Below are 12706 nucleotides of genomic sequence, written 5' to 3' on the forward strand. Positions count from 1 at the left end.
ATCCAGTCACTCAAATAGAAGGCGAAAGTGCTCTTTGGGCTCTTCATCTACGCGACTTGCAACCAGAATGCCGTCAAGGTAAACCAAAATGTACAGGAGTTCGGTTGTAACCCATGGAGGAAGGAAACTCGAGAGAGGCCCTGACGTCACTCTTTGTGAAGCTAAGTGAAACCGGAAGTTGGCATTGTCATAGCGTTGCTCCACCTATCGCTCCAGCTCTCCTCTCTTGTTTACATTATTCGCAAAACCATGTTGCGCTGCGCGCAACCGGGCTGCTCGGACGCGCGCTCTCCACAGCAATACTAAACAATCGCGATATTACTGTTGCCGAAGTCGTGTTAAAAGAAGCTCATAATGAACTTCGCAAATAGGGCCGTGAGGTCGAATCGGCTGCTTTTACCGGCTTTTATGAAAATAAACATGCCTTATAAGGCCAGTCAACTGAACTGTTCTCATCAACTGCAAGGTACCGGCCACTGCCCAGTTCTTGCGTGTTTTTAAGAAAAGTTCACCTTAATCGCTCCCTTGTACTTGCTTTTCTCTGCTTGGGCTTCCTGGGGCCCTCAGATGGTCTTGCGAGCTAGACGTCCGGCGATACTAAAGAAATGTACGCATTCTCACTGCACTGCAAGAATGCACTGGGGACACGTACGACACACGGACCCATTTGCGATATATTCTCGCTTGAGGAATCGTTGTGCTTTATTGAAACAAACTTTGGGCGGCTGTGCATCACTACGACAGCGCGTCGACGAGGAGGCAGAATGTCATTTCTGTCTCCGCATTTAGATTCATTGACTGCGGCCTGAGGTGCCTTCTTACCACAGTAAGTGAAGCATCACGGAACCAAAGTTTTGCGATAGCAGGCGCACGGTGCAGAACATTACACGTAGAGAACCAGCCGGCTGGCGTACATTCTGTGGAGCCTTGCCAACTCTTGCAGCGCATCCACTAACCTTGACTTCCCTGCGCTTCTCGCGCGCACAGATAAGATACGCCTGCAGTAGGGAGGATTCGTTCCTTAAGTCAAAGCAGCCGCTTCTTTCACATCTTCCAGGATGAAGCGTTGGCTGGCAGACGCACGGTGCTGAGAGCAGAAAAATGTACATATTCTGCGTAACGCTCTATCAGCACATGTATTGAGGTACACCTGTGCAGGCGTGCATGAACCTCAAACACGCTCTGCTTAAAAGACTTTGTGCTGTCGCGAGTACTGCGAGGAATAAGCAACAGTTAAGCAACATGTGTTTTAATGTACACAAAAGCAAGTTGTTACTGAACACGGACTATGCATTCATGATGTTCGTTATACGTGCCGCAAATGCACCATATGCGCTGTCAAAAGCAGGAATCACTGACTTGCAAGGCGTTTATTGTACAGGTTCTGAAACACATCGGCTTCGGCCTGCGATGGCACGTTAGCGTGATTCCGCCAAAGAGGACAAAATTTCCCGCGGATATTGCTTCGTCCGTTGCCATTGCCGTGGCGCGGTACGTTCCGTACAGCGTTGCATGCGCATTCATTTCACGAACTTTAGTTCCTCCTGTTTCACCTGGCCACAGCAACATCCGGGAGAGCACAGTCCAGATAACGCAGCTAAACAAAATGCGGAGACCCAACGCAAACCTGCTCGCACGATGCCTTTGCCACGGTACGAAGCCTACGGAGCAACACGTGTGAGCGCACAGAACCATAACAAAGCCGCCATTCTGGCCCGAAAGGCGTGACCACTACAGCAAAGAAATAAAATGCAGCAAAAAAGGGGAGAACCTACTACGTCATTTCCTCCACACTTTTCTCATAGCGCGCGGAGGGGGTAGGACCTCTCAGTTTCCTTCCTCCATGGTGTAGCCTCATGCATGAATCTTTGAAAAGTTTGCGCTGCATTCTTTAAACCGTAAGGCATACGAACGAACTCAATAGGCCAAATGGAGTAGTGAATACAGTTAGAATGTCACTGGGTTCGACCGGAATTGGCTTGTGTACCCTCATCAAATCGATCATGCTGTATATTTTGGTTCCTGCGAGACTAATGCCAAAGTCATGTATGTGGGAAAGGGGATATTGATCTGGAGTAGTGGCAGCATTCAAAACTCTGTAATTGCCACAAGGCCGCCAGTTGCCGCCCTCCTGCTTTGGAACCAGATGGAGAGGTGAAGACCAGCAGCTGGAGGAAGGTCGAATAACACCGAGCTGAAGCATGTGCTCAGTCACAGCGAGCGACTTCCAACCTCCGTCCAGCAAGCTTCCGCGGCGACAGGTGTGCCAGTGGTGGTTCCACGGGCAGCATATCGTTTCGTGGCTTCAGGAGTTGTGGGTACTCGGCAAGTACCTTGTCGTATGTTGAGACCAACTGAAACGTTCAGATGCCAGACGATGTGAGGTTGGATTGCAGGCCAAGTGCATCAAGGGATGTGGCATTATCCTTTAGGCACCAATTTCAAATACTCACATATAGGTTAAAATGGCTGAAACATCGTTCCAGTGCACAATTGAACAAGGACAAGAAGAGAAAGACAACACGAACGCCGGAATTTTATTCATGGAAATAGGGCTTTATGGTACACAGGGGGAGGGAGTGGGGGGCTGCTAGTGCCCCACTAGTGCCCCCTGTTGTCTTTCTCTTCTCATCCTTGTTCAATTGTGCGCTGGAACGATGTTTTATAATGCTAATCATAACCAACTAGCCCAGCTGTCCATACTTGGTAAAATGGCTGAGGAAATCCGCTTCCAGTATGGTAAAGCTGGCGTTGGCGATCACAAATGCCCATCTGTGCTAGCGCCGGAGTCCGATGTCTAGCGTTATTGATCGGACCCTGTACGACGTCATGGTAGTGTGGGTCTGGACTTGTCGTGTTGGCGATCTGTGGCTGTGGCAAGAACGATGGACAGCTCAACTGCAGTGTTGATGAAGAGGCAGATGTCGTTGATGCGGTCGACTACGAAGAATAGGCGGCTTGCGCGAGGGCCTCTGTTGCATGCAGCCGTTAGCGATTGGCCGGGGCATTTCCCGTCCACAAACAGGGCTGGGTGCATCAACTTGCTCGTTCGCGATAGCTGATAGCAGTATCAGCACAACTGGTGGAGCGAGTCCCTAGGTGCGCTGCGAGACAGAAGGCGAATGGTTACACCAAAATTCAAGATGGCAACGACAAAATTTTCCTGCAAGAAAAAAAAATGCAGTGGGTATGGATTTAAAATTTTATTAACACAAACTTTATTAAACCAAAGATTTGTTAGTGTTGTTCAACCGCAACTTGGTCATGCTCGCATCTCAGCTGGCGGATCCGCAAAGGGAGGGTAAAGTGGCAACAACGGTAACAAAACATTGCTGCTTGGGAGCATCAGCGGTTCCTTCTGAAGGGCCATTTGCTACAGATTCAAAGCGAGCCGGAAAAAGCCTAGTGACGATATCGGTGGCGAGCGATCAGCGGTTGTGAGCGTAGCCACTATCACTCCTCTGTCGCTGAGTGCCCACATCACTGGTATGCAGCGATATCCTTCGCACTGTGTAATAGGCAAATAACGCCTTTTGCTAGCAAGACCGCTGTTGGCCGGTGGTCCGCGAACTCCAAACGGCATGCGAGTTGCCTTGTCACTAACGGGGATGCGCATAAAAAGAAATGAAAGAGCCACGGAAACTTTTCGGGAGCTGGATGGGACAGGCCAGTGTTGCCTGAATGTGGTGCCTGAATGTGGTGCATTATAAGGCATTGCCTCGTTTACTAGATGTCTGCCCCATGAACGAAAAACCAGGTGCCAGACCCTTTCTCTTTTCTCCTCTCCACTAGGTTCGGTTGCTAGTGCCACATATGGCTGGCAGAACTACTGGGCACTACCTCGCGTGGCTTTGGAAATCTTCATGCGTGTGCACTGATCTCAAAGGCCATTAATCTCAACCATAGCTCAGCATATGTTTACAGCTATTTGAGAGAGCTGGGCAACCAACGCTTAAGAAGCACACCCATAGGATTGTGCCAACCGTGGTTTTACCGTAGTAGCGACGACATAAACACCGTGCACTCAGTCACCAGCCAACAGCACCACCCGCCGCCCGTGATGATAGTGTCGATTGCGAACGTCGCCTTGCGTGCTTCACAACTGAGGACAAGCTTGTTACGCTGGGAGCTCGAGCCATTCAGCAGGCATCTAGTAAAGGAGGCAATGGATAAGTGTGCGGAGCGGGGAGGGGCGCACTTGAAATTAGCAGTGAAGTTAGGGGGAGGGCTTGCACGGATGGGGGTGCTTGCTCGAAATATAACGGTAGGTGCACGGTAAAGAACCCTAGGTGGTCCAAATTATTTTGGAGTCCTCCACTATGGTGCGCCTCATAATCAGATCTTTGTTTTGGCACATAAAATAAAACCCTATAATTTTTTTTAATCAATCTTTTTTGCCGCTTGTTTCAAGCTTGGTTCCACCTCTCAAACATTAAAATAGGGTCCTACATACATAGATGACTGTGTTTCAACCTTTTTAATTAAAGTGGCTGCCAAACATGTTGATTAATTCATTGGTGAAGAACATTGCATTGAAAGTGATTAATTGATTAGTCTAAAATGATGAATGATTAATCGTTAATTGAATAAAAAGAATTGATCAACCATCCCTATCGTGGACAGTGAAGGTGCACTTAATTGCAGTGCCGTTCTTATTGCTCGACAGCAAGCACAATGACTAACTACCAGCACAAGGTCAAATGAGTCTCGAGTTTGCGGGCATTTGATGTTATATAATAAGGGTACAGGTTGGCAACAACAGACTGCTAGTGGTAATCACTCAGTTTTCCTAGTTAGCATAAGCGAAATACACAATCGTTTAGTATAACGGCTTACTAGGCTTAAATATTTTTACCGTTGACAATGTAATTGCAATATTCCAACATGTAAAAAATAACCAAACCTGATAATAAGTGCATGTGCTTATCCTTATTTGATTCTATATTTGAAGCTAGGCATTCTATTTGTATTAAAAAATTTGGTTTTCACACACCCCTAGCAATGTTTCGACGCTGTGGTCTAAACGTAACAAGGGCGCTACATAGTGGCACAATCATCTAAGGAGTTATAAAGGGCACGAAAGGCAAATACCATGTCGATGTGGACTGTTTAAATACCATTCCAGAAACCTCGCAATGCATCTTTCGGGCCAAGAAGAGCCTTAGTTTACAAGAAAATTGCATCTGAAGGGGCTGAATGCCTTTATCGCAATTCAAATTTCCCGTCGCCCAACCAGGTAGTGGTGACGTTGCATACGCCATCACCGCCCTTTGTTGCCATCGTTGAGTAAAACAGCACCCGACAGACGACAGTATAGCTTTTTACAGCGAAGCTGTTTAAGCAGACCCTATGCCGTTTTTGTCAGACTTCGCTGAAAGGGGGCCACATGACCTAGCGAGAGAGGAACAGAATAGCTCAACAGGGGGAAAGGTGTTGGAGTGACCTCTTTCCCCTGTGAGAATGCTATCTCATACGGGAATCTTATACAGTTGTCACACTGAATTTTCGGCAATTGAGCCGAAAAAAATGCATCCAATTTATTTATGATTGATTCCACCCAGCCCCGAAAGGAACAAATGTTACTTCTTGCATCTGCTCTTCTTGCAGGCGCAAGAAGTTCCGATGCCCACAGTGCGTGGCATCCGCATAATTTTTCTTTAAAAGGCCCCTTACCAGGTCTGGCCATTTTGAGCTGACAAGCGCAGTGCATACAATGTGCATTAATGATCATGTCTGCTAAGTATCGCATCCCTATGTGCTGTGGGAAGAGCTTAAATTAGAAACCAAATGCCGTTTGCCCTTCTCCTCGCGGGCCCCGCACTCCCAGCCGGTGAGTCTACATCAACCACACAAGTGCACCTGGCGAAATGCGAAAACACCCGTGTACTTATATTTAGGTGCACGTTAAAGAACCACAGTTGGTCCACATTTCTGAAGCCCCTCACTACGGCATGTCTCATAATCAGAGCATGGCTTTGGCATGTAAAACCGCATAATTTAATTTACTAATTTTCTAATAATATAACATACAAACCTGTGTGTCGGTGGGTTCTTGTTTTAATTCGTACCATAGCAAGAGAGATGGACTTGCGTTTCGTCTGCTTGTTTTCCTGTCACGCAGTCACGCGCGCAGGGAACGAAATTAATTTTCTACCGTGTTCCAGTGCTGCAATCATACTCTTTCATCCTCTTATGCCTGCTTCAGTACTCGTGACTGTGGCACTGACTTGCAACGCTAATCAGGTGTTCACGTGCAGAGTGCACCAAATCGTCCACTGCGCCAAACACGACACACGCAAGGGCTTGCGCACAAGATCATCACCAGAAGTGCGCCGCTCAGCAAAAATGCATAGTGGGGGGAGGGGAATCTGCCTCTGTTCCACTTTGTGAAAGTGGATGTACGGTGAAGCTGTTGCCGACGTTGGACAAGTACCAAGCAGTGATTATGCAGATGCCTCACTATGTTTCTCTACTGAAGTGTCACGTGTGGTACCTAATCTGTCTTGTCTTAGATGTGAGTGTTTGCTTTTCAAACATGAGCTGCACATTCTCTCTTTGTAGGTATGGATTCGTGACATTTGACACGGAAGAGGATGCCCAGAGGGCGCAGGCATCAGTGAGTCACGCTTTACCTTTCTTGCCTTCCTCTTAATTCTTAAGGTTTTTCCGGGCGTGTATTTTGAGTTACACAGACGATGGCATTTTTTTAAAAGGATACTAAAGGGTTATGCTAAATCTGTTTAGACCATCAAAATATTCTCTCAGGACTCTATTTCCGTTTATTTGATGGAAACAAGTAAAGATTAAGAAGGTAAGGACTAGGTTTCCATATTTTAATTTTGTGATGTGTCTAAGCAATTTTTGAGCAAGAAAAGTTATGCATTACTATGTCTCATCGTTATGGAATAGGTGATGGGAAGTTCAAATAATTGAGCAGGCGTGAAAGATAGGGTGACGATTGTAATTGCGTCCTTTTGTATTGTGGACAATCTGTTTCGATCTCAAAAAATTGCAGAGTGTTCCATGGCATTGCGGGCTAGCTTGTATACATTGCAACTTATACAGGTTGTTTTGACTGACAGGTTTTTTAAGAACATAGGCGCGACGCGTGTAGAATTGCTGCACTATTGTTCTGAGCCATATGGAGCCTTTCAATCAACCAAGCTAGGTAATTAGCAAAGATTGCTTAATGAACTATTTAAAATATTAACTCTAGCAAAAGATCTTCAAAACAAAAGTTGCAGCGCTTGTTCAGAGACATTGGATTATTTCATCTATGCGAAGATAGCTGCCCTGTTTATTTTTCAGCCTTTCTAAATGTGCGTGAAATTTTTTTTTAAATGCCACCTGACTGCCTGTTAACGTGCCGCGCTTTTAGTGCCTTGAAATGTAAGTTGGAATGAATGAGCAATGGCTGCTCCATGCACAGAGATAGAGTGAACAGGCTGTCGGTGATTGCGCTAGACAAAAAGTGACAAAAGGGGCTATTCTTTTAAGGTACAGGGATTATTACCCTGCACCTCCACATGTAACCACATCGCCTATTAGTTGCTGGCGTTTGGGACCGACTGTTAGAGCAGGGCACAGACCATGCATGAGCGGTGTTCCCCGAGCAAAAGCGCCGGAGAGATTAACCCACTAGAAAGTGCTGGAGAGGATGGCCTACTATAGCGTCCCACTTCACTACATAACAAATTGTTCAACGAAAAAGCAGCTGCGACCTGTGAATACGGTATGGGACTGGAGGCAGCATTTGATGCAGCGCATGCATTTTTTCTTTCCTTTTCGAACCAGTGAAGAAAGACGATGGAGGGGGCGATGCGTTGCCCAAGTTAGTTGAACAACCTGTATACAACTGTGTCAATGCAACTAACAACAGTAGACGGAACTTGGGGGAAGTGGGCATCACTGGCAGTAGCAGATGGTTTCTACTGCATATCTGCCAAGTCTCTTTGATTATCTGGGAGACTCCTGGATTTTGGCCGTTTCTTCCTGTTGTACGGTTAACAGGAAAATCTCCCAGAAGTTGCAGTATTTCATTAACATTTACAGGACTTTAGTGCCGCTGCTTACGCTGACGGTGTTGGTGGGTGCCCTAGTGACCCTAGTCTCATTCAGTTCGCGAGCGAAGGCCACATTATGCAACTAGCAACCCTAGACTCTCCATCATTATCTTTGGCATTGTGTAGGCCTACTGTCATTCTTGGCTTTAAGTAAGGAGCATGAGCACAAAAGTATCTTCAAGCATTTTTAAAGCAGTACACAACCAAAGTGATGCTGGGTATTTTGCCGATACTACACAGCAATTCAAAGTGCGAGCAGTAATTTAGCAATGTGAAAAAGACGAGCACAGTTCCACTCGGCCATGTATGGTAAGAATGCTGGGAAACATCCTCCTTGCAAAATCTCAGAGAAATGGAATTTGTTACCATGAAACATAGTCTGAAAAATTTTTTAAAAAGCAAAAGCAGCAGCAGCGAAGTGATTAAAAAGGCGATTTGGTTGCTCCGAATTCCACAGGTGTGCTCCTGGCTTTTATGTCCACCTCTACTTGTAAGCGCTGACTGTTGCTTAGTTGTTTTAATGTAAGAAGCTGATGACTTCGGGTAGCGCTTATGTGTTTTCTAGTGAAGCTAATGGTTTGTTCTCTTTTCCCACTTGTGTTCGCAAGCTTTCTGTGGATGGTATAGAGTTTTGTAAGTATTGAAACATCAGTATAAGTACCTGTATGGTTCCAGATAGAATAAGGTGTGCTGTTTTTGCTAGCAATGTAGGTTTAATGGAATATCATAATTTTTGGATTATAGGTGCAAAACAATGTTTATACAACGGTGCGACTTGTATAATAAAACCTTTTTATAACAAACTTGGAAGCGCAGCCAAAATTACTTTGTTATATCCATTACTGGATGTACTGCAATATGAACCCTATCTGAATTTCAGGGGAATTTCACTTACTTTGTTATATCCATTGTTTTGTTATATCCTGTTTCCATATATCGAGCTTTGGCTGTACATACACAAAACGATACTTTCTGGTGTAACCAATGTGGATATTTTTAAACGGGAAAGTGTCAAATGGCCCATTGAGCAAAAAAGCTGGCTTCTGTTGTCTATAGCAGCGAAATGACACCTACAGTCCCATTGGTTGCCACGTCACGAGCGCAACTCGACAGTGTAGACCGGGTGAAAGGGGACACCTGCCAGGTGTTGCTTGAGGGGAGAGGGCATCGCCGTGACACCATGTCACCCTCTCTCTCGAACTTTGGTACACGGTGCTCGAGCCAGCACCGTAGGCTGCTGCCGCTTGCTGGTTCGGGCAGCACATACCACTTTAGTACATTACTCTCGGAGCAAAACTCGGACCGCTCAGCTGCGTTCAATTGGACATTAATGCTTTCGCATTTACAACTCGTAAGAAGTGCTTAGGTGTCCTTGGATTTTTCTTTTTCTCATTCTTTCTTTCTTTTTTTTTATCTCACTCTCTCTCTCCTTTGAGTACAGGAAACTGTGCGCAGCAACATTGTGAAAAAGAATCAAATTTTGTATTAACAGTGGAGTGACCAAGGCAACCGATGTTTGCTCCTAGGGCTCGCTCGCGGTGTAGGCCGTGCGGTGGCAGCCAGTTTGGCCCTGCTGATATGACTAGTTCCGTGATTAAAGGTCATGCATACTAATTAGCTGTTGTAGTTTAGTTTTACTTAAAGAAAATGTTAAAACATATGAAACTGATGCAATAAGCAATAGCAGTGTCTCGCGACCACTTTTAATCGCGATCGTGCCCAATCGGGATTGAATTTCTCAGTGGCGATTGGCTCCTTTGCCCAAGCTGCTGGAGCGAGCCAATTGTGGTCGAAAATTTCTCTCTGGATCTGGCTTCACCAGTCTAAAGTGGTCTTGGGATACCAGGATCAGAAAAAGATGCCACAATTTTCTCTCTTTCTCTTGTTCAAGATATACCAATCACAAAAGGCACCACATCAGTATCATCATCATCAGTGGCACACGCGAGAAGTCTCGGTACTTCCAGCTGCCACTTCGCTTTTGTATGTGTATGTTCAGGTTCAGGCAGGCATGTTGTGATCATTTGCATGTTCATCCTGAGCACACCACGCCGCAGAGGCAATGCCAACAACGGTGGCCCTGCGATGCTGCCAAGCAAAGTGGTTGAACTTTTTGACTGTGTCAGAGGATAAGGCCTTCAATGGATTCAAGTGAATTGCAATAAATGAGGAATGTTGGTTGAAGTTTTCTTCTGTGATAACTTGTGGCTTGTAAAGATCTTGCTTATGGAATTTTAATGCCCTAAATGAGTAAGTATGTCATTTTGTGATGAGTGTACAAGCGTGCAAAGCAAAATTGTTTCATCATGCCAACTGAGTTAGAATAGGTGTCTTATACAAGTGGTGCAACTTATACACCATTTTTTTCTTTGTAACTCTCATAGAGGGGGTTTGGATGGGGGGGAGGGGGTGCGGCTTATGGTCAGGAAAATACGGTACTTTTATTGCGCATTTACTTGGACATCAATGCGCTACTGTCATGGCCACCCAATATGATGCCCTCGCATTGCTGCCAGCAATATTTTTCTTCTTTCTCTACAAAATTTAAACTTGTCTGATTTGGTATTCCCTGGGGCTTAGTTTATTTTTTTTCTGCTTATTATGCAAATAGGGGCATTGCCACCTCATTGCAACCACCAACCACACCTCAGTTGTCAATGTTTTGGGATTTTATTTTCCTGTAATGCACATGTTTATTTAGCAGCCATGATAACAGCATTAAATGGGCAATGGTTTGTTGAGCCTGTACAGCTAAGGCCACATAAATAATCTAGACGTAAACGTTTGTGCTGTGTATTATGCATCATGCTCTCTCGGATCCTGTGGTGTCAGCAGTGCAATTTTATATGCAAGGCATAGTACTTGACACTCTCTTGTAGTGTTTGCATATTTTAAGAAATGTCTATCTACTCTTTAAGACATATGGGCATGCAAGTGGCAAACATAGGTGATAAAGTCATTAAAGGGACCCTGAAACAAACATTTTTTGAACAAAGCAAGAAAACATTGCTGATCTGTCATAGAGGCTGCTGTGAACCTGTGACCCAAATATTACTGCACTGCACGCAGCAGAGAATTGACGATCTTTTGTCAAGAACAGTGAAAAATGGCTTGCTCTCACTTCGGGAAAGCTGTTATGCAGCATCATCGAAAGCAGCTGGCCCCCCAACACTATTGGCTGATTTTGTGATCACGAGACCATTAGCGGTAATGCATAATTGGTAATTTTTAGCCAAATAAATGAAAAATATATATGTCTGCAATCTCAAAAAGACAGAAAAATAATTTTGCCTTTGCACTGCGCTTAGCTGCGTCAGCTGTTGTGTGTGACCTCTTAGATGGCAACGGCGGGCTGCATAGCATAGTCTACCACAGCCACCACAGGGCACCGGGACGAGCCCTTTCGTTACCGTGACACTAGACTTTTGGCCCCTTTGGCCTCTTGGGGATGAAAAGAGAGAAGGTCTGATATTGGTGCATTAACTCGACTTAGTTAAGATTCACCAGATGACGTCCTTTAATAGCGAGGCCATTTTATGATTAGTTAGAACAGTGTTTCAGGGCCCCTTTAAGTTATGAGTAATGTCATTCATCTATTCAACTAGCAGCAACTTGGGTGAAGCTTTTTGTGTTGTTTTGTGTTAGATAACTTAGTTCTGGAAGAGCATGCTTTTAGTTCAGGTTTGCTTTAGCTCTACTCCTCTTGACATGAACTATCAGCTTCCCACTGTGCACTACCAAAGAAAGAAAACTCTCTAAGAGTTCTTACTGAAATTGCACTTTCTGTGATACCTCTGCAGAAAAGCTTCAAAGTGCTTAAAGATCTACTAGTATGTGATGCTTGTGAATTTGTACCACTTCCAGTTTATGCCTTTGTTCTTGTATGCTGTTCAGAAGTTTCACTTTATGTTTGAAAGGCTGATGCAGGTATGGCGTTATTCTGGTGTGTTCTAGGGAAATAACATTATTTATGCCTTTGTTCTTGTATGCTGTTCAGAAGTTTTACTTTGTGTGTGAAAGGCTGATGCAGGTATGGCGTTATTCTGGTGTGTTCTAGGGAAATAACATTATGCTTAGGGACCGCAGACTGAACATTGCCCCAGCAATAAAAAAGCAGGTATTGTCCTCTCCTTTTTACTTACTGTATCTGGAATCTGGTACTTGGTATCGTGCATCACATTATTTCTTATCCTTCTTTTTTTTTTTTTCTGTTCTGTTCTAGCCATTTTCCAGGGCATATGGTGAGTTGCTTTTGGGCCGTAGCATTGCTCAGTACAAGTGTGCAGCTTGTAGCTGTTGCATTGAGCTGCTTTTATTACTGTACTCTGAGAAGATAGCATGTACTCTATAAGGAGTCTGAGAAGCTAAGAGTAGATGGTAAATGATGATGCTAGATACAGTAAACTCTCGTTACAAAGAAATCACTTAATTCAAATTACCACTTCAACTATTTTCTTACTGCACCCAGTCGGTCATCGTATTAAACTAAGTACTGAAGTAGAACTATGCTTTCATTTCTTATGACGTTTGGCTTTTTTTTCCCGCATAGCGGCGATTTGTAAACTAGCTACAAAAACGCGTGTATGCTTGTCGGAGTTGAAAACGGTAACCACCTCTGCAAGCAGTGCGCGTGTTCCAGAACA

General features: G+C 44.9%; 1 protein-coding gene across 1 annotated transcript in view; it reads left to right on the top strand.

The window, feature by feature from the left end:
- The window catches only part of Rpn6 (regulatory particle non-ATPase 6), a 113841-nt gene that overhangs the window by 29572 nt on the left and 71563 nt on the right, over positions 1-12706 (top strand). Inside the window, exons 4-6 of the mRNA XM_075680289.1 lie at positions 6562-6616; positions 12121-12180; positions 12286-12304. Coding sequence (XP_075536404.1) covers positions 6562-6616; positions 12121-12180; positions 12286-12304 — 134 coding nt within the window. The remainder of the gene's footprint in view (positions 1-6561; positions 6617-12120; positions 12181-12285; positions 12305-12706) is intronic.

This window comes from Dermacentor variabilis, chromosome 2, assembly GCF_050947875.1.
Source record: "Dermacentor variabilis isolate Ectoservices chromosome 2, ASM5094787v1, whole genome shotgun sequence".
Taxonomy (NCBI): domain Eukaryota; kingdom Metazoa; phylum Arthropoda; class Arachnida; order Ixodida; family Ixodidae; genus Dermacentor; species Dermacentor variabilis.